General features: G+C 28.2%; 5 protein-coding genes across 5 annotated transcripts; 2 read left to right on the top strand and 3 right to left on the bottom strand.

Annotated features, from left to right (window-relative positions):
* Positions 1 to 5,114: 5,114 nt before the first annotated feature.
* LOC100162081 (26S proteasome non-ATPase regulatory subunit 10) lies at positions 5,115 to 7,653 on the bottom strand. Its single transcript, XM_001948734.5, has 5 exons — positions 7,414 to 7,653; positions 7,159 to 7,257; positions 6,951 to 7,097; positions 6,703 to 6,869; positions 5,115 to 6,625 (listed from the first exon to the last, which is right to left on the bottom strand). The coding sequence occupies exons 1-5, from the start codon at positions 7,528 to 7,530 to the stop codon at positions 6,481 to 6,483; spliced, it is 675 nt and encodes a 224-aa protein (XP_001948769.2). The 5' UTR covers positions 7,531 to 7,653; the 3' UTR covers positions 5,115 to 6,480.
* A 171-nt stretch (positions 7,654 to 7,824) lies between these two features.
* Positions 7,825 to 10,495, top strand: LOC100166182 (phosphatidylserine synthase 1). The gene is made up of 2 exons (XM_001948526.5): positions 7,825 to 8,111; positions 8,335 to 10,495. The coding sequence occupies exon 2, from the start codon at positions 8,352 to 8,354 to the stop codon at positions 9,636 to 9,638; it is 1,287 nt and encodes a 428-aa protein (XP_001948561.1). The 5' UTR covers positions 7,825 to 8,111; positions 8,335 to 8,351; the 3' UTR covers positions 9,639 to 10,495.
* Positions 10,496 to 11,926: 1,431 nt separating this feature from the next.
* LOC100574300 (trypsin-1) lies at positions 11,927 to 15,773 on the bottom strand (the record flags this gene model as incomplete). The annotated part of the gene is made up of 5 exons (XM_003240010.4): positions 11,927 to 12,147; positions 12,328 to 12,528; positions 13,370 to 13,531; positions 14,022 to 14,235; positions 15,615 to 15,773. Coding segments are annotated over 5 exons (870 nt in total), but the record flags the coding sequence as incomplete, so codon positions are not given.
* A 1,130-nt stretch (positions 15,774 to 16,903) lies between these two features.
* On the top strand, positions 16,904 to 17,513 carry LOC103308350 (U11/U12 small nuclear ribonucleoprotein 25 kDa protein). The gene is made up of 2 exons (XM_016801001.1): positions 16,904 to 17,119; positions 17,268 to 17,513. The coding sequence occupies exons 1-2, from the start codon at positions 16,904 to 16,906 to the stop codon at positions 17,511 to 17,513; spliced, it is 462 nt and encodes a 153-aa protein (XP_016656490.1).
* On the bottom strand, positions 17,513 to 22,247 carry LOC100164138 (chromatin accessibility complex 1-like). The gene is made up of 4 exons (NM_001162137.2): positions 21,992 to 22,247; positions 21,760 to 21,926; positions 19,906 to 20,026; positions 17,513 to 17,763 (listed from the first exon to the last, which is right to left on the bottom strand). Exons 1-4 carry the CDS (start codon positions 22,005 to 22,007, stop codon positions 17,627 to 17,629), a joined length of 441 nt encoding a protein of 146 aa, NP_001155609.1. The 5' UTR covers positions 22,008 to 22,247; the 3' UTR covers positions 17,513 to 17,626.
* Positions 22,248 to 22,417: the final 170 nt, after the last annotated feature.

The following is a 22,417-nucleotide window of genomic DNA, read 5'->3' as shown; positions in this document are numbered from 1 at the left end:
AAGTTAGTTAATTTGAATTACACGTCATATATTATCGTAATTGAAAACAAAATATTATTTATAAATTATAATATATAATTTTTTTAACGTATAATATACGTATTTGTAATTAAATGTTAATTATAGATACTAATTATTAACGTTTAAAAAATATTTGTTCAACCATTTGCATGTGGTTGTGAGTAATATTGTAGTCTGGGGATTTTTTTTCCTAGGGTCGGGGATTTTTTTTCCGGGTTTGTTCATCGGGGGATATTTTTTCCAGGGATTCATCTTCATTTATTCGTGATTACAACATATTATACATTTATACAATTAAACTTATGTTGCATAGAATAGAGATTAAATGTAGGTAGTTAAAAATAATTATAAAATAATATATTGTTTCAAAGACAAATTAAAAATATTAAAAATACATAAACACAGTTTTTTTTTATAAGCATTTAAAGTACAAATTTCGACAAAATTTATCAAATTTAAAATTTAATAATTATTTTGTAGTTAAAAATGTATAAAATGTTCAACTTTTATACCTAAGGATTGAACATTTAAAACAAGGTTCCACGTAAATAGGTCATATTATATAAACTACTTTGTTCACAATAATATCATCAAATATACTCTTAGTAATATCATACGCTGACAAACCGTTTCCGCTCAGAATCGTTTTTCGTATACAATGATATAATATCATTGAATTCAAATTTAACACCATCCATTACAGTGACCCACTTGTAACCTACTGTAAAGCAGAGCGACACCCACTTGCCCACCTTTTTAAAATTTTTTTTTTATATCCTGTATACAAAATTTCTACCAGAAGGAGTGCTTCGATTTTAACATAAGTATAGTACCTTATCTTTTAGAAAATTGGATCAAGATAGTACTTTAAAGTGGTCATATTTCGATTTTTTTAATACCTAGTTATTTAATGCCATGGGAAAAACCACCGAAAAATTACGAATAAACGCTAAAAATGGGATTTTAATTTCTAACGCTTTGTTTATCACCATAGAAACCAATAAAAAATTATAATATTATAATATTAATTCAACTTACATGATAAAATAAATAATAACAATATAAAATATCCAGACTGACAAACCGTCTCCGCTCAGAATCGTTTTTCTTATACAAAGATATTTTATCATTGAATTCAAGTCTAATACAATCCATTATGCAATGACCCACTTGTAGATTACTGTACAGCAGAGCGACATCCAATTACCTGCTTTTGTATTTTATATTTAAAGATTGAAAATTTAAAACAATGATTCTCATAAATAGTTCATACTGTAAACAAACAATGCGAAAAATATATAAATACGTTATTTTTTACAGATATTTTAAGTTCAAATTTGGAAGAAATGATTCTTATTGTTAAACCAATTTATAATATGAATATAAATTATTACTATTATTATTGTAGTGATCGTCGTTTGAACTGACGTAACTTCTTTTAAATTAAAATTAAATTTATTTTTATTTTTATTATATTTATACAATCTATACTTTATAGCATAATAAGTATAAGAGAAAAGTGACAGAAAAACATATGGTATACTTGAATTAAGAAGTCACCCACTAGTGACTCTTTGCGTGATGGGATGGAAATTAATTTAAATATTATTATTATTTAAATTTTTTCTTATATATTTTTCAAACTAACTTTTATATTGACCATTAGTGGGCTGTATATAGTAAGTAATAAGTATAATAAAAATACCAGAAAAGTGTGGGCAAAATGGGTTGTCCCATTGTTTCCCCCTTAGATCATATACTATAGGATTGTGACATTGTGTATTGGTCAGTAATCGCGGGATGTTATCTTAAAATGAAGATCACGTCATAGTTAGCTAGTTTCCATATATTATAAATGAGTACCTATCTATCATGTATAGGTATATAATAAAAACCAACCTTTTAATTTAAACCATGCAAAATTCAATAAAAAAAAGTGGGTATCCAAGTGGATATCACTCTGCTGTGCAGTAGGTTACAAGTGGGTCACTGTAATGGATGGTGTTAAATTTTAATTCAATATTTCAATGATATAATATCATTATATATGTTTTTTTTTTTTAATAAAGGTAGACAAACTTATGAGGAATATTGTATTACATTTTCAAATCTCAGATTTAAAAAGAAAATTTATTGTGAATTCTCAAATCAAAATAATTTGCTAATTTTCGTGATTTTTCCGTATTTTATCAAGATTTGAATTTTTAATGCTTATAAATAAAAACTGTGACTAAGGATTTTTAATATTTTACAAATGTAATTATAATAATATAGTAGGAGCTTTGTATTAAATTTTCATGCTTTTTTACCCAACAAATAAAGTTTTATTGATATTAGTAGAAAAAAAGACTAATAAAATTGGAAACAGAAAATGTTCCTAAACAGTTCAAAACAATTCAAAATATTTTGAAAATTTTATGGTGTATAGAAAATACAAATATAAACGACCAGTGAAGTTTTCGTGTATATATACGTTCATTTGTTTTAGAGGTACACCAAAAACCAAAATCGATTTTGTGGAAAACCGATTTTGCGTAAAAATTCTCATTTTCCCTTAATTTTTATGTTGTTTTTCCCGGCGCTTTTGAAAACTATTGGGAATTTTAAGTTTTGAGTGTTTTGACCTCCCAATGCTCCAACAATATTCACTTTTCCATCGAATAAGATACTGAAGTTGAAAATGGAAGCATTATTTCGACTATTTATTGTGCACACACTAAAAAAATAAAACAACACACATCATTGTAAATCAATACATTCAACGCTCCGCTCAGAATCTAAAAATGGGTAAGTGGATGTTGCTCTGATGTACAGTAGGTTACAAGTGGATCACTGTAATGGATGGTGTTAAACTTGAATTCAATGGTATAATAGCAATGTATAAGAAAAACGATTTTGAACGAAGACGGCCAGTCAGCCAGCCTATCGCCTATGATATTACTAAGTAGGTATATTTAATGATATTATTGTGAATCAAGTAATTTATATATTAACCTATTTACGTGCAACCTTGTTTTAAATTTTCAATCTTTAGTTATACAAGTTAAACATTTTATAAATTTTTAACTTCAAAATAATTATTAAATTTTAAATTTGATAAATGTTGTCAAAATTTGAACTAATTGAACTTTAAATATTTATAAAAAAAATAGTGTCTATGTATTTTTAATATTTTTAAACTGCTATTATAATTTGTAACAATAAATCAGGAGCCTTGCATTAAATTTTCAAGCTTTTTTACCCAACAAATAAAATTGTATTGTTATTTATAGAAAAATAAAAATAAAAAATTGAAAGCTGACAATGTCTGTTAACAGCTCAAAAAGAGTCAAAATATTTACAAAATGTTATGGTGTATATAAAATGAAAATATAAACATTCAGTGACATTGTCATGTATTTACAGTTATTCGTTTTAGAAAAACAATAAAATAACAAAACCGCTACATGAGAAATCGAGTGAATATCCAATATTGTAAAAATATGAATTTCAAACGTTCATAAAAATTTCATTTCATTTGCTTGTAGACATTTTTTTTTTGATAAAGGTAGACAAACTTATGAGGAATCTTGTATTACATTTTAAAATCTTAGAATCTTTAGATCTTTAGAACATTTTTTATGAATTCTCAACTCAAAATAATTTGCTAATTTTCGTGATTTGTCAAGATTTGAACTTTAAATGCTTATAAATAAAAACTGTGAGTAAGGATTTTTAATATTTTTCAAATGTCATTGTAACATAATAGTAGATTCCTTGTATTACATTTTTAAGTTTTTTAACCCAAAAAATAAAGTTTTATTGACATTCATAGAAAATGAGACTAATTAAATTGGAAACAGAAAAATATGTTCCAAAACAGTAAGTAAATATAAATGACCAGGGAAAATGTCATGTTTATACGTTTATTCGTTTTAGAGTTACCTACACCAATAGCCAAAATTGATTTTTAGTAAAAATTCCCTTTTTAATCTTTTTAAAATAGAATTTTAGAGCAAACTGTTTAAAATATAATATGTTTTTAATACATTTTCTTACTTATATAGTTGTAGGTACCTATGTTATATGTATATTCAGAATTCAAATGTGTATTGCATATTAATTTAATTGTCACCAAATTTTTCGTCCTACACCACGAGACCAAAAAAATGTGATGTATATAAATATTCTACATTTCATAGAAATGTTCCGGTCAATTAAACAGTGAAGACCGTTTGTCATGACAAATATTTAATCTCTCATAATCAATAATATTCAAAAACAACAGTATTTAGTCAAACAGTCTAAGAATATACATTATGTTTTTTTTTATACTTTTCCAGTTTCCTTATTGGTCTTGAAATTATAAATAATTTCGGCTTCGATTACTAAGGCTATTAGCATTACATTTGCATATACATAACTTAAAATCTATGAAAGAGTAAAAAAAACAAAAATACAGTTGTTTAGTGCATGAACAATCAATATTATTCAATGTTTTTGCATATATAAAGATTCTACGCAAAAAAATGTATTCAAATTACGCAAAAATTATTATAAATTGAAAAATGTACTATGCACAAATAAACAAAATACCAATATTACCACTTATTAGATACCCTGTTTCCACCAAAATGTTATCTACATCAATCAAAGAAACATTTAAAAAATGAAAAAATTTTAATATCAATAAAAAAAAACGAGTAACTAGGATAGGGAAATCAGATTAAGTTGAATGCAGAGTATTATTGAAACATAGGACACTTCTCGATACATACCACTTCAAAGAGAATGTATGAATCATAAATATGAATTAATTATAGCATTACTAGGTCAATCAGTATGGACAAATGAATGGTACGTTTTTGCTAAAATAACTGTCCGCCACCAATCTCCTTAAATGTATTATTTACATTATTTGTACGCATTTTAAGTGGGTAAACATTGTCTTATTGTCTTCTATGACACTTCACCGCTATAGTTGGTTGTAGCTGGATTGCGACTTGAAATGGTAAAAGTTTAATATTATTTTCTTTTATCCTTTTCTTATCCAATAATTGAAAGTGTATACATTTTAGGTAGAAACATTGACATTTAAAATAAGAATAACATAATAGTTTACTTAAATTAAATATAATATATCATCACAATACTAATTCATTATTTAAATATAAACAAAGTCCATTTCAGAATTATTACAAGACATATTATATTATTATTATTTACAATAAATATGGAGTAGGTGACTGATTTTAGTTCCATATTGTATATTACTAACAAACAATTTAGTTTTCAACTGTTAACACTTTAGTTAACACTTAACCTAACCTAACCAAATTAGACTTATTCTGTTTTATTATATATCTCAGAAAATGTATACATATTATTGTAATTACTAATTTTGTAGAACACATAATGTGAACATGAGAATCATACATAAATTATAATTATTTTTACATAGGTACTATATTAGTATGATAATTAATAGGTATTTTATGGGATTCAAAAACAAATATGCTAATACTTAAGAGACACTCATTAGTGTTTCATTTGTTTTTAACTTCACAGATTATATTTAATAGTCATAATTAAATAGTCAATAAACATGAAACTAAGTATTTATAATAATTTTTATCAATATTTTCATAATGCAGTATTGCACCAAGGTTAGGCAAGAAGGAAAAACAGACAAAAAGTTCAAGAAAAATGTTTTCAAGTAAAGTGTGTAAAGTATCTGGTATACTCGCTTGGAACATAAGTTAATAATTAATTTTATGTTGTTTACTACATTGTTATGTATGGGAACATTCAAAATGACAAATTTAGATGGACATAATTTAGAACTTCTTTAAATTAAATAATTTTATTAGTAACCCGTGCCCCGTGGTATAGAACAGATTTAAGTACATAATGGGGACTGGAATTCTTCAAATTTGGTTAGTAAGTGTTGGTAGCTTATAGAGTTGTTTGTAGTATATATGTCCCAAGTCATATACACCAATTATAAGGACTTCCATGACAAATCAATATATAATTAATTATTTAATTCAATTAATAAAAAATAAACAATTTACCCAGTTAATTGAACACAAATCTCTACTTGAAGGTAGACATTTAAGTAAATTTCATGAAAAAGTTGGCATTGGAATCAAGTTTGATTTTAATGAATATAATTGATATAAAAAAAGTTAACGTAAAGTTACTAAAAAAAATATTTCAAGTAAAACAATTTTTGATATTAAATTAAAATTTTCTTAAGATTACACTAAAAGAAACAGCATTGTAGAATATTGGTTATCTGCAAAGATTCTTAGGACCTTTTTGGGACAAACTACGTACATAGGTAGTTAACTTTACAGTTATTTTTCTTGGACTCTTTTACCATTTATGATAGATGAATGGCTTAACACTTTTTTATCCACTTTTTAAATTAATTGTACAACATATTACATGATCCTCACCCAAGACAGTTTTATTATTTTAGATTTTTCTCAAAATGCCTTGTATATCAGATGGTGCCAAATCAAAAGGTGTTAATTTTTCTTTATTTATGAGAGTGATATCAGCTCCACTTTTAATCAATAATCCAGCTTCTTGTACACGTCCTTCTTCACAAGCTAAATGGCTAGAAAAAATGAAACTATTTATAATAAAAACTTATTTTTATTGATTGTAGAAATCAGAATTTTTTTATTTTATTACAGTGGTGTGTTTCCATAATTATCTCTAGCATTTACATGTATATCACAGTCCAATAAAATTTTTAGCACTGACATGTTTCCTTTTGATGCACATCTATGTAATGGTGTTGCTCCTCTATTATCAGCAATATCAACATCAGCTCCTTTTGATACTAAATATCTGACAATCTAAATAATTATAATAGAGTACATTATATTATATATTTAAAATTAATTATTTATTTTGAATAATATTTAATATTGACTTACTTCTGTCCAACCTTTTGAAGCTGCATATTGAAGTGCAGAATGTCCTTCTTCATTTTTTGCATTAATATTTACTCCATATTCTATAAGAGTTTTTACTGTATCAATGCGGCCACCTGATGCTGCCAATATAAGAGGAGTAGTTTGCATCTGAATGAAATGACAAAGATTTTAAATTTACTTGTACATATTATATAATTTATATATTTACGTCATCTCGAGAATCTTCTGGTTGACCATTTTCGAGAAGATATCGTACAAGTCTATCATGGCCCCCAAGTGCTGCCCAATGAAGGAGCAAACGATTGTTCTAAACATGTATAGATACAAAATTGGTTAGATTTTGGTTGTTAGCAAGCAAAGTAAAATCTTATTGTAAATAACATTCAAATTATAAATCAATGGCTTAAGTTTTTTAAATTGTTTATGCTTAAAAACTAAAATGATTCATCATAAAATTACATACAACGTCCACTTCTTTTAACAGCCTCAAATGCTCTTCAACTGCTTTCATAACTTGGTCAACATTACCTTTATGAGCATCTTCAAAAGTTTTTTCCTTTACCTTTTCAAAATCCATCATGAATAGTCTAGTCAAATATTAAATGAGTACTAAATAAGTAAGTATAATAATAATATAATATATTCAGTACCTACTCAGTAGGTATAACAATTAACAAATAATAATATATTCACTAGTCACTTATCAGTAATCAGTTATCAGTATGCTTCTAGTGTATACCACAACCATGAACATTAGAGGATCCTCTAATGTTCATGACCACAACGGACCAAGGTGTATTGATACAATCATAGAACATTGTTCCATGGTCTATGGTATTATCGTACAAACCGTATCAGTATTATCAGTAATAAATAATAATCACCAACCATCCGAGAGGCGAGCCGATCCGCCGAGGACCGATCGAAGATCACGCGATCACTCATTCCCTAACTTCATTATTATCTGTACATGTAATCTGTGCTTTCACTCCACTAGTCCATTCACAAGTCACCACTGTTCATTAATCGTTTAAACACGTGATGTACTCATAATTATTTATGAGTTATTTTTCAAATTTCAAAGCTGAAGAAATGAGTTGCCGAAAACAGTAGGTGCGACTCAGTACGAGTTTGTGACATAATTGTTCATTTACATCCCTGGTAAGTACCATGATTTTTAAATTTTAAATTTACTACGCTTTCAATCTTGTCTATTATTTAATAATAATAATAATAATTTTTAAAAAAAACCCGCTTTAATTAAATTCAATATTATATTATGTGTGTGTTTGTAATTACATACAATGGAAGTTTTTTATTAAGTTATTTAAATATTCGCCAGACACTGTCCCCAAGTTCATTATTTGTTCTCATTTGTTGCCAGAAACTACCGATCGCGCCATGGTAGTCCAGAAGAAAGAAAGCGTGTTCAACACACTCAACGAATGTGAAGTGGAAGATATTACTTTAGAGTTTTTCTACAAACCGCATACTATAACTCTATTAATATTGTCAATCATTGGTGTAATTCTTATGTCCTTTATTCGAGATGACAAATCAATTGATAGCAATATTTGTGCTGGAATCTGGTGCGTTATATTTTTTTTGATTCTTGTATCTCTATTGGCATTCCCAAATGGCCCATTTGTGAGACCTCACCCAGCAGTCTGGCGAATGGTATTTGGACTAAGTGTTCTATACTCGTTAACATTGCTATTTTTATTATTTCAAAAATATGAAACTATTAAAGGAATGATATTATGGCTTGATCCTAATCTTAAAGATTTCCGAATTGATATGGATAAAGAGTATGGTGTTAACTGTTCAGATATCTCCGTAGAGAAGTTTTGGGCGCATTTAGATGTATTTGCTGCTGGTCACTTTTTTGGATGGGTATCAAAAGCAATACTAGTGAGGCATTATGGAATATTGTGGTCAATGAGTATGATGTGGGAAATCACTGAAGTAATGTTTTCTCATTTATTGCCTAATTTTAAGGAATGTTGGTGGGATGCATGGATTTTAGATGTCCTGCTTTGCAATGGATTTGGTATATGGGTCGGAATGAAAATTTGCAAAATGTTGGAAATGAGAGACTATAACTGGCCTGGTATTAAAGATATTGACACAACTAAAGGTAAAATCAAGCGAGCTGCTCTACAGTTTACACCAGCTAGTTGGACACCAGTTCGGTGGCTAGATCCAAATTCATCATATATGCGCTTCTTTTCTGTATGCCAAATGGTAATTATGTGGCAAGTATCTGAACTGAATACATTCTTCTTGAAGCACATATTTGAAATGCCACCATCACATCCACTAGTTGTTGGCAGGCTTTTCTTTCTAAGTATCGTTGTTGCCCCATCTACTCGACAATATTACACATATGTGACAGATCCTAATTGTAAAAGACTCGGGACACAGTGTTGGGTCTATGCAGTCATAATGGTCACAGAGTCACTGTTGTGTATAAAGAATGGAAAAGAACTATTTCAGCAGACAGAAATTTTTAACATATCAGTATGGTTGATGGTCATGTTATTTTTCTCCGTTGTGAGTGTTTTGGGTTTCTGGCAGGCTAATTGGTTGACAGGAAAAAAATTTGATGCAAATGTTGTTCCAAACTCCATTTCAAATGATAGCAATGTTGAAGAAGACTACAAAATTAGCAAAAGCAAAACACTTTAAAATTATTTCTCTAAGTAGTAGCGTTAATTAGTAGATGCCAAATATTACATAAATACGTACCTATATTAGAATCATTAGATGACATTACAAATTATAAACTCGATATGTGACCTATTCCTTAAAATAATTATTTTTGTATTTATTTATTTAAAAATAATGGGACATGTATATTTTCTTTATGAGTTCTTAACTATCAGATCTTGTATTGTTATTAGTTATTGTAATAACGTTATGATAAAGACTTATTTAAGCCTAGTCACCTTAAGTGTATTTGTTATTACCTATTTTAAATCATTTTTCTTTAAAATGATATTTATTGTGATAAAAATATAAAGTACTGAAATTGTAATATTGTGTTTAGTGTATAAATAGGTCACCTGAACTACTCGTTTGTAATTTTTTTTTTTTTTGACTGTATCGATGATTTCTAATTGTTCCATAATATTAAATAAAATCCATTGAAAAAATAAATGTTTTGTAGAATAGTTATAGTATAGTATAATACTAAAATACCTAAGCTTTGAACATATTTTATTTAAATGTTTGCTCAAGGTAATATATTTGGCGTATTAAAGACAAAATATAGTAACATAGTGTCATAGTATTTAAACCATTTAATTCATTATTCTACCTATATTAATATTCTGTTTGTGCTTCTAAAATTTAAATTTTATTTAAATTATTTTGAATATTACATTTAAATTGTATTGTTAATTTTTATACTTATTTTTCTATCATACTTCAATGTCATAATATATTCCTTTACAGTTTACAATTATTATAACTTTAATAATCGTGTAGGTATTCATTAATGTCCATAAAAACTTAGAAATGAAAACGTAGTATATAGGAAAAAATTGTTTATTCATCAGAAATTGAACCTTAAGCTATCTTTTTAGTAGACATAATTTGGATAATACTCAGATAACTAATTTAATTATGTTGGTAATTTCAAGATGTGTTGCTTTAAATCATAAAATAAATTAAATAGTAAATAAATAATAATGTATGTACAACTAATTGACAAACAACCCGTTCTCATTACTAATATAATTCAGAAAATGTAACAATATTGTATTATATTTTCAAAATATTATCATAATTCAAATTATGTCAATACTTTACAATTTATTATAATATTGTTTAATAGAAATAGCTAAGCAGTAATAATTATTGTTTTGGTTATCTATCATGCATTAAACTGGATAGTAATTTTGATTAAATTAATTATTCATTTTTGGGATGTTCATACATGTTTTAAATTTTAATTAATTGTATCTCTTATCACATGTATTTTTATAACAGCTAAATAGTTTCATAAAATATGCAATTATAATAAAAAATAAAAATATTAACTTGTAAAATGTTTTTAAATGATTGAGTTATTATCAGTATACAACAATTATAGGTACCTGCGTCTTGTAGGCAATGTTAGGACTTATTATATGAACCTATTCTCATATAGTATTTTTAATTGAAAAAATTTAATTTATGTTATCTTCTGGTGCAATTATAAATATTTTTGCTTTAATATAACCAATTACCAGCTTATCTTGTTTAAAATAATGTGGCATTTATGACTTATAAAATGTCATCAGACTTTTATTATATTAAGACTGCTAGAATACATAAAATATACTAAATAATAATTGTATATCGTGCAAAGTTATATTTCAACTCTTATAATGTTTAGAATCGTCTAGGGTTCTTAGGTTCAAGCCAAAATTATGAAGAGCCTCACTATAAAATAAAATTATACATAATTGTTTTGTTATTAAGACTACTTAGTTTCTTATATCAATGATCGTAGTTTATATACCTATAGCATGGCTCTAACATTGTAACAACCCTGGTAGTCTTCTATTCTTTTTAGGTGCTTTGTTTAATCACATCAATTTAAATATTATTTATTTGATTCAGTTCTATATCTATTTTACAAATATATACTTCTCAAAAGTCAATATTAATTTGCTCCAAAAGTATTTTGTTTTTATTAATTTGTAATGATAGAACTACTAGTTATATTTTATGTATATTTTTTACTCACACAAAATTTAAAAAAAAAATTGTGGTTTTATTGTAATTTCGTTAGTATTTTTATACATTCAGAAAATCATAAGTACAATTTTAATTATTTCATATTTACATATTACTTTGTTATAACTTATAACTATAGCTGTATATAATATTATATTCAAATATTCAATAGCTGTACATTATTTAATTTGCATGATTTACATTATTTACAAAAAATATATAGGTAATATGTACATTATAACAATTTACATATAATATATCACATACAATTTTATTCTACATTATAAAATTTAAGTATACTTCAAAGAATCACTGAGTTTTTTTTTCAAGTACCTAGTTCAACTATTCTCTAGTTCTGTCATAACTTTTTTTAACCACTCTGTGTAATAAGACACACGTGTGTACACACCAGGCCTATTTTTTTTGCCGCATCCATCACCCCACGATACCACACCTGTCAATATAAATTTTCCTGAAAGAGAAAAAAAACTTAGTTAGTCGCGCTATCTTTTTGATTTAAAAATGAACACTTAATCCCCTTACAATTCTATATTTTTCATTTCACCCCTAACCTATATTATTATATTGAACTAAAATTGGGTATTGACTACCACTCCTCGCTTAAATACTTAATTTGATCCTATGAACATACCATTCACTTGACAGGCCAGTGGTCCTCCAGAATCGCCTCCACAAGCGTCTACTCCTCCTTCTAAACTTCCCGCACATAACATACTGTCCAATATGAACTGGTGTCGACCTCCATATACATCTTCATGTCGGCAGGTTTCCAAATCCAGCAGGGGTACTGACGCAGCTTGCAACACTTTGGACAAACTGGTCATATCGTCTTCTAAAAAAATTTTAAACATAGTATATGTTCACATACACAGACGAGACACGCCGTAGAGTCGAAAGGCTGAAAAGCCATCAATATTAATTTTTAATTATATGGTAATTCAGGTAATTGTATTACATGATCGTTTTCAGAAGGATGAGGGGGGGGGGGTTCAAACTATATCCCGGTATTTCTTTAATAATCTCTAGGCCACGCTCGCCAACCCCTACATGTTCTTAACCTTTCAGATGTTGTATCTAAAATGATTTTTATATTTCAATTTATATTCATTTCTCATAAAATTAATTTTTATCGATTTCGCACTTTTTTCGTGATATTTCTTATATTGTTCTATTTTAGTATTTTACGTACATAATAATTGATCGACTTATTCTCGACAGAATGAATCATTTCCAGTTCTTCTAATAATCATTGTTAAATGTGAATTAATCTCAATCTATCTATATTATTAAATATATTATAGGTGTATACAAATTGAAAAAATTATAGTCATTACTCATTTGTAAAAAAAATAAAAACACTTTTTTCAAATATTTTTCGTTTATAAATACCAATTCTATATAAATAACTGCATATTTTTTAAACAGATGATTTGTGTTAATTTTAAATAAACTAGTAAAATATATACTTGGACCCCCTCAAATAATATTATACCACATCGAAATGCAGGATGGATACGAGTAGGTAATGACCATGATGTACTTAGGTATATCAGGAAGACTAGAATAGAACTAGAATTCTATAGTCTTCATGCTTATATATATACACGGCCACACGGGATAAGTTGATCCGGTAAACTGTCAAGTAAAAAATAAAGTTAAGAATGTAAACTTACGTTTTTGTGCTCCCCAGCCGGTTACGATACACCAATCTACATCATCGGGTTTCGTATGGTAATCCGGCAAACATATTGGTTGCACGTGCGAATCAAATTTTACTCCTTTACTGTTCAATGAATTAATTTTTAATATCGCTATGTCATGACTATGTGGTCCATCTGAAATGTTAAATTTGTGAATAGCTGTAGTTAAAAATAGTATGTTCGATCATAAAATCAACCGTAAAATGACACTTAAATGTTTAGCAAAGAACATAATTAGGTTTTAAAGAATATTTACAAATAAGTCCACTGGGGAATCAATATCCCAAAAATATACAAAACTGAAATGTAAAAACGTCAATGTTGAGTGTCGATTGTAGGGACATAAATTAAAAACTACTGAAATATTTGGGCTCTAATTGGGAACCTATAGGTACACATTTTTTCCCGAAAATAATTTTTTTGATCGGAGAATAAATGATAAAAACTTGATCAAAAAGATTTATAAATGTTTAATTATTAAGTCCTGAAAGTAAACCTAAATACCAGTTAACAAACAATACTATTATGGTCTATTTTATAATAAACAGGTATTATACCAATTATTTATTTCCATTATAAATATTATATCTATTTATTCAGTCTTAAAATAGTACCTAGTACCTACCTTTTCTAAATTCAGGATGTACTAATGCCTTTTGTACTCTATATGTTTTTTCATGTTTATCGTTTTTTGCTAAATTATGTTTACCAACAATAATACGCAGTTGGGATTTTTTAAAGTCTTTCAAGCAATGGGCGGCCGTTAAGGCTATAGTCTCGGAAATTAATGCTCCTCCGCAGTGATGTTCCCATCCATCTTTGTATGCTTGTAATTCTACCTGTATAACAATGGTTATATGAAATCAAAAATCATATAGTCACTAAATAGATGCGAAGTAGGTATATATAATGACGAGTGATGACAATCAATAATTGCAGAATAATAGTCGTTCAATTAAAGACATGCTTACTTTTTCTCTTTAAAAATCGTAATTGACAATTGTCGTTTGTTTGGTAGATAGGAATTTTATATATGTATACACGATGTAATGCTAATAATTATTGCCTATTGTAATTTTGAGTGATGATAAATCAAAAAACGTATTGATATTTTAATATTTTACTGTGGGTAATTTAGGTATATGAATATTTATTTGATATTTAATAGGTAGGTATCTTATGCTCTTGAAGTACTATAGCTTATAGGCACTCCTATCACATAAGATGAACTAAATTTTATAATATTTTTACTTATTATATTATACCTATAGGTACTGTATAATTATTCTTTAAAATCATAAAAATGAAAAGGATATCCTACTATATCTACGTACATAGAATAACAAGGTATAGCTAACCTAAAATTAAATTCTGGTTTTATCGTTTCCCTTTTCTAAGAATAATTTTTTATTTTGTCATTCTTATGTCAGTAAGTTTTTTTTCAAAAAGTAAGTTAGATGTTTATCAAGATGAGTGTCACTAATGAGCGACTCTTTAAATGACCCCTTTATATGTCTACTCCTACTTTTAGACCTTAGTATATGAGCTTATTGTGCATTTTATGTATAGATTGTTAATACAATTACAAAAAAATTACAATTGAAAAGAATACCGATATACTTAAGAGCTGGCTACTATCAGGTTCAATTAATTGGTGACCATTATTTTTATTCAGAAAACATGCCTATAGCCTAGATACACTTATTATGCAGTTAGGTATGCATTAAATATAATATGATGAAAGTTAATAAAAAGGTAACAGTAGTCAGTTATACACCAATATAATATATTAGATATTATCTACCGTATATAAAATTTATACCGTATAAATACGTTTTAATGTCCACGTACATGCGACGCCTTTGCAGAATTTACATGATATAATATGCATATCGCATAATATATCAGTTGATATTTTTATTTTTATAAATGGGTCATAGGGTTTAACCTATTATTGGTGCATTAAAAAGCTCTTGCTCTAATTGCGAAACACACGACACGATAAATATTTAAATTAGTGTAATTTATTTTGGTATTGCCTATACCTTACTAATTACAAGAACTTGATTAAAAAAGTTATAAATTAGAATATACGGGCGAGTATTTCATAATATACGATTCATGTGTACTTACCTATCCACGGCGACTACCTATTATCATAAATTTAGGTAGGTCGTAGGTAAATTGTAAATAAAACCAGTCGTATATTTCTTATTACCTGCCAAGGATATGCTCCGTATGGAGTAGTCGAGCCTCCAATGATTTTGGTCTGCGGCCATCTCCTTTGATTCAACTGATGAGATATTACTCTAGTACCGCAAGCGGCGTGCTGCAGATTATCTGGAAAATCAAAATAAAATCGTGTACAAAAACAGTTTTAACTTTTCAGTAAACCAATTTCGAATATATAGTGCAACAATAAATGAAAAACAAGCGCAGATTTCGCTCGCTCGTTCGACTCTTATATAATAGGTATATATTCAGCCACTCCACGTGCGCTTTGTCCCCCAAAACAAAACGCACATAAAAAAGCTATAATATATCATATACATACAACTGCGGTCGAACGTCTTATATTAATATATTATATAATGTAATATTATACTAGTATACTGCTACTTAATTGAAGTGATGAATACTAAGTTAATGAATAATATGGTTTGAACTTTGAACGCTGCGCCTCGACGGTTTATATTAGGCGTACCTAATATATATTATAAAATAGCGAATAGTAATATATGTATATAGAGTGTATCTGGATGAATTGACTATTTAAATGAGCAATACTGTTAAATCTTCCAGATACACGCCTTATATATTATTATGGGCATATTTCGTCCGATCACTATAATGTCAGTGAGTTTGTCGTAACGCGAATATAAAAATGTAGGTACATTTGCACGTGCGATTTCGGTAAAACGATGTAAATATTTTTTACTAAAGACCGAAATCGGACGGTCTCTCCGGCACTCCTCGCGTAGTGTAGTAGCTTGTATCGACTATCGACTGGGACTGTCACTATAGAAGTGACGCTGGTGAGTGGCCGACTGCTGTAGGGTAGGCACTATAGGTTCATATATATATATACACACAGGACTCCACGCTGTAATAAATATACACAGACGTCGATGACTATAAAATATTAATATTGAGCAACGCCCCCACCCCTCCTTGAACATTATATTATTAAATGATATTGTTTTATTTATGACGTAAGGGTCCTCTAATGGACAAAACGTGTCGTATATACCTGCATGACTGCATAACCGCCCGCTAAGAATATTGGCACCGGTTGCGATATAGATATTTATAATACACCATTTTCATTTCACCGGCCCACATGCCGAGCGCGCATTGATGATTTGATTATTGAAAACATTTTTTTTTTTTTTAATCTACCTGACGACCTCGTCTCTTACCTACAGTTTACACATATCGTATTATATCAGCGTCCTTGATAGCAAAACGGTTTTTTTTGCAGCTGCACCAGGAACCACGTGGGGGGCGATGGACGAGCCTGCAGATCTATCGTCGTCGTGTACGCTGTCTGAATTGGTGGACGTCGATGTCTCTGCCATCAGTCACGAACGACTCAAAGACCTTACGGGCGAAGTCTTGAACACGGTGCTGGACAAAGACAGCGTGTTGGGAGACCTGCCGAACAACGTGACGTTGGGAGAAGTCGATTTACAAATCGCGATTGAACACGGTAGAGCGATAACCGTATACCTAGAACGCTTTGATGGCATTGTCATCCCAATTGTAGTCAGTATAACATATTTAAACGCCCCGAATTTTCCGGCAGTTAATTGTGAATAGGTAATAAGAATGTCATGTATAATATATTATAATTTGTCTTTGTATTTTTTAGGTACAGAAGAATGGAGCAAAAGTGGCTGACTTGAAAAAGAGCATAGAAAGAAAAATGACATTACATTTAAAAAGAGCTGGCGAGAGATCAACCATCAGCTGGAGAAGAATATGGAAAACTTATTGGTTAAGTTGTAATGGGAAAAAAATTAAGTGTAATTATGATTCCATATCCAAGTACATGGAAAACAACTCAAAACTTATGTTTGTAAAACGATTTAGAGAAAAAAACATTCACGATCAATAACTTAAAAATTAATATTTAATATTACAATAATTTATAAATAAAAAAAAAATGTAACTACATAATTATTATATTGATGATTGTTAACTGTTAAGGAGTATAATATATTAAATAGATTAATTGTCTGATGATACTGAAGATGATGAAGAATGTGATGTTTGTGAACTGTTATCATTGTCCTCACCATCTTCTGAGGACTCTTTACCAACCAATTTATAGTATTCAGCCATAGTAATTTTTTTAGGTAAAACCTCTGAAACACAAAATAGGTAACTAGGTAAGTATGTGTATATATATAAGGTGATATATTTAATGTAAGACACTCATTATTCAAAAACTATTGTTTTTGAAAATATTTTTTACATGGTATCAAATCATTACAAAACAATGTTATTAAAATAAATATATTTTTAAATACCTATTTTTTATCTTTATAATTTTTTTATTTTGTTGAAAAACATTCAAGATGAAGTTTTAATTTCATCTTCAAAAGCAGAATATTTTTATGAGTATTTCGATACATCAAAATCAAATGATGGGTAGTTAATGAGTTATAACTTATAAGTATTTAAGTTCAGATGAGTGGAGTAGTGGACTAACATTTCGCGGGATAGCCGCGTTCCAGTCCGCTCATCTAGTCATCTAATTACTTATAACACATAAGCTACTCGCAGTAAATTCAATTTTTATGTATCAAAATACTATATAGAAAAATATTCTGCTTTTGAAATTAAAACTTGATGTTGTCATTTAAAAAATTATTGAAACTTAAAAAAATGTTAGAAAAAAAATTTTGATTTTTAATGACTGGAAAACTATTTCCAGTCATTTATACATTTTTATACATTTTTTTTTTCAAAAACATTTAATTTACTTTTTGAAATAATTAGTATCCAATGATAAAAGAATCACATATTCACATCGTTTAATTGTTTAATGCACATTATGCAGTATGCCCATGATTCAAAATGTCAACATTTTATCACACCAAATTCAAAAACCAAATTTCATTGCATATACCATATTGTTCATAAATTCATCTTATATGCATAACTAACGTGAAATAAATCAAAAAATTTAATTTATTGGATTTTTGTGCATTATTTGTATTTTGTTTTATCTCTCTTTCCATACAAAACAGCAAATTTGTGTCATCAAATTTTAATATTAGAGTGAATAGGCTGTGTTGGAATGTTGATTTTTTAAGATATAATATGAGCATTTTAATTTTTAATATTTTACATATTCATACCTAACCTGCATAAAATTAATTTCTTAAAAAAAAAACTAGAACACGCTCAACATTGACATCATGAACATTTCCCAGGTCTACCCGTCGATAAATATGTGCTCACATTGATGATACATAATTTTGACTGGTGATGAGATAACGTTTTGAATTATATTGTAGGCGATTAGGCACTATCTTAAGAAACTAACAATATAATTGGTTTTTATTTTTTGTGCTGGTATATTTTTTTTTCCCTGAAATAGTGGACCGGACATATTTTTGGCTTGGCAACATGGGCTATGCTTTGATAATTGTAGCTGAGCTCAATGTGTTAACTAAGGGCCAGTATTACAATCATCGGTATGCTTCGATTACGCTTAACCGACTGATAACAGATTTTATGACTGAATTCGGCCGGTTAAATTTAACAGGAGATGGTAATACTGGCCCTTAAAGTTTGATATTAGGTCAATTCACTCGAACATTAAAGCCTACCACACAATATAAGTTCTATTGAATAAAAAAAAATATTTGATTTTTGTGAACCAAAATTAAGTTTATGTGTGAGGCACTCTATAACAATGTATAAGGGTTGAGAAATGAAGCAAAGAACTCCCAATTGAAGTCTCAATGAAAATGTGAAAAATTTGGTCAATAAGCCCCATACAAAAGTACATCCATTTTTTCATATTATATAGTAGATAAAATCAACTATTAAGCATAAAATATATTAAATATAATGCATATAATCACTTTATTTTGTATAAGGGTTGAGAAATGAAGCAAAGAACTCCCAATTGAAGTCCCAATGAAAATGTGAAAAATTTGGTCAATAAGCTCCATACAAAAGTACATCCATTTTTTCATATTATATAGTAGATAAAATCAACTATTAAGCATAAAATATATTAAATATAATGCATATAATCACTTTATTTTGCATATTTGCATCATAAATGACATTTTTTTTTAAGCATATAATTCCAAGTTCTACAAGTAATAATAATTTATGTTAGGTAACTATGACAAATCTAGTTTCAATTTTGATAAAAATCCCAATTGGGATAATCCAAATATTCCTATCTTTGGGACCTAAAATCCAACATTATGAAGAATTATTAAATTAATTATAAAGTTATAAATCATACACAGAAGAAAACATACCTCTAAGGAAATACATATTTTCATTTTCTTCAACAGCTCTGGCAAGATCGTTATATTCTAAATGTCTGAAGTGTCTTTGTCCTTTGAGAGCATCCTGTGCCAGTTTTTGAATAAATAGTTCCTAAAATACAATTAAAAATTGATTTAACATAAATAAATTAGTTTTTATATAGAGATAAGATGAAATCAAAAGAAATTGGACACCTATAAGTACTGAGTTCTCCAAGAGAACGCAACTCACTCGCGCATTACTCACCATCTCGGGTCTACATCCCCCACCACGAGGCTACTATTTACATATACATACTACTAAGGTTGCGGCTGTAGCGTCGTCGTAGGCAGAGCGCGAAGCTCTCGCGCTGGAATAGTAGTAGGAATGTCTAATAGTGAATGAGTTTTGGGTGCCACCCAGTTGCATTCTTTCAGCAAAGGCGGTATATTAGTATTTAGAATTAATGCTTCTATCTGAGAGTAACATAATTTTGAAATCATACCTAAGGTACCTAAGTACCTAACCCAACTTGGGATAATGCCAAAATATTTCCAAAAAATTAAATCTAAATCAATTTCAAACTATAATAACATAGCCTTCCAGGATTTCTAATTCAGCCCCTTATGTGTCTCATAATACTATACAATATGATATTAAACTACATCCATGTATGAATAAGCAAAAACATTGAAACAAGTCTAGTTTATTCTCTATTTGCCGTGTAAAACCACCTTGGGTTGGCCTTGGTATTAAACAAAGTTGTTAAAAAGCACATAATGTTACAACTCGTTTGCTGTGCTGCACTCAAACAAAAAAAAATCGAAAATATCCCTCGACTTGCTATGCAACACCACCTCAAGTAGGCCACAGGGTAAGTTATGTGGTAGTATGAAATACATAGGTTTTCCCAAATAAATAATTTAAAAATTTGTTATCAGAGCGGCATTATAGTAGTGTTGCGCGCATGCGTATAAACGTAAAATCGTAAACTTTGGAAGGCTATAACTTCCAAAATAATCATTTCTCAAATTTATTTTTACACCATCGTTTTAAACTCGTTGAAATACATAGGGTTTTGAAAAAAAAAATCGAAAAATTTGCCTGGGCACCAAACTAGACTTATGCCAAAATATTTTACAAACAATTTCATAAATGACTTTCTACTCTAATCCAAGACTTCTCTATGAAAACATCCCTAGGAAATCAACCAAGGCGACTTATGTGGAACTAGTATGGTGATCTATTAAATTAATAACATACAAATAAAAAATAAATGTAAATCATTTTAAATTTAATTGTTTAAAATGTTATCTGGCTTTTTTCAAAATAGTTTTTTTTTCTGTTTTCATATACTATGCATTGAGATGCAGATTGTATATTTTTTATTAAAATTAAAATTAAATACTTCTACTGGAGTATTAATATCAAAATTCAATAGTACGTATACTGCTTGGACGATGGAAAATGTAAAATTAAATGAACATATAAACATACCTATCTAACTTGGAAATAATATACAGTATCTATACACAATATACCATTATAATTTATAACACTAATACAATAATTAATTATAACTATACTAACATTCTAGTACCCATTTTAATCCTTTTAAATAAACTCACTATGAAATTACAGTGAACTTCAATAGATAATGTAATTGACAAAAATGTAACCAAGGAAAACAGTTATTACATGTTTGATGTTAAGCAGATTGCAGATACTACTATTTAAATTACAATAATATAAATTAAAAAATTACACGGCTTTATAGAAGTGTTGTTCATAAAAGTTAACAAGTAATAGAATAAATTATATTATTGAAACATTAATAAAAAAAAAAAGTATGATTCTATTGTTACCGTTGCTTTAGTGACAACATGCAATGATGGTAATCCAATGTTTTCAATATCTGGTGTACTTTTCATGATGGTACGTACTCTTGATATGGGTAAATGCATATCTTTAGATTTTGGAGTTTTTGATTTGTCTTTATTTGGATCATTTTGGTCACTACTAGTACTGGAATCTAAAATCAAATAAGTATTTAATGCAAAAAATAAAATATTTTAAAAATACAAAATTAAAACTTACTGTTAAATGCTGACATAATTATTGTTGTAAGCCAACTTTGGTACTCAGACAGTCAGAACTAGTAAATTATCAAAATGAGCATGAATTTTGATAAACAAGTTTTTTGGAAACACTCAAGAAATAACAACTCTAAACTTGTATAGTTGTATAGTATATTAAGTATTATTTATTTATGTAGGTTAACTTAAAAGTCTTATATGAGATATAATGGCTATGGACTATGGAGTACAAACTATAATATAAAACATTCAGTATTGTAATTATAACCACATTTTATTTATTTCATCCAAACATTCATGCTTTGTCTGTTTACAATTTACATTGATAATAACGGTCGTCCGATAACAAAATAATATAAAATAATAATATCACAGAATAACCGCGATAACACCGAAAATGGTTCATTGATAGCCACGGCCTAGATCT

Source organism: Acyrthosiphon pisum, chromosome A2 (assembly GCF_005508785.2).
Source record: "Acyrthosiphon pisum isolate AL4f chromosome A2, pea_aphid_22Mar2018_4r6ur, whole genome shotgun sequence".
In the NCBI taxonomy this organism is placed as follows: Eukaryota; Metazoa; Arthropoda; class Insecta; order Hemiptera; family Aphididae; genus Acyrthosiphon; species Acyrthosiphon pisum.
Note: the sequence above shows the minus strand (reverse complement) of the source record. Positions and strands in the feature narration are given on the sequence as shown.

What these genes read in the sequence shown, in the direction of transcription:
- LOC100162081 (XM_001948734.5), bottom strand. Translation starts at nt 7,530, where the DNA reads ATGATGGATTTTGAAAAGGTAAAGGAAAAAACTTTTGAAGATGCTCAT. An exon ending in CTTCAAAAGGTTGGACAGAA is followed by an intron (nt 6,870 to 6,950) that starts GTAAGTCAATAT and finishes ATAATTATTTAG; the next exon opens with ATTGTCAGATATTTAGTATC. An exon ending in AATTATGGAAACACACCACT is followed by an intron (nt 6,626 to 6,702) that starts GTAATAAAATAA and finishes CATTTTTTCTAG; the next exon opens with CCATTTAGCTTGTGAAGAAG.
- LOC100166182 (XM_001948526.5), top strand. Translation starts at nt 8,352, where the DNA reads ATGGTAGTCCAGAAGAAAGAAAGCGTGTTCAACACACTCAACGAATGT.
- LOC103308350 (XM_016801001.1), top strand. Translation starts at nt 16,904, where the DNA reads ATGGACGAGCCTGCAGATCTATCGTCGTCGTGTACGCTGTCTGAATTG. An exon ending in AACACGGTAGAGCGATAACC is followed by an intron (nt 17,120 to 17,267) that starts GTATACCTAGAA and finishes TGTATTTTTTAG; the next exon opens with GTACAGAAGAATGGAGCAAA.
- LOC100164138 (NM_001162137.2), bottom strand. An exon ending in ATGTTGTCACTAAAGCAACG is followed by an intron (nt 20,027 to 21,759) that starts GTAACAATAGAA and finishes ATTGTATTTTAG; the next exon opens with GAACTATTTATTCAAAAACT. An exon ending in AAATATGTATTTCCTTAGAG is followed by an intron (nt 17,764 to 19,905) that starts GTATGTTTTCTT and finishes TTTGTGTTTCAG; the next exon opens with AGGTTTTACCTAAAAAAATT.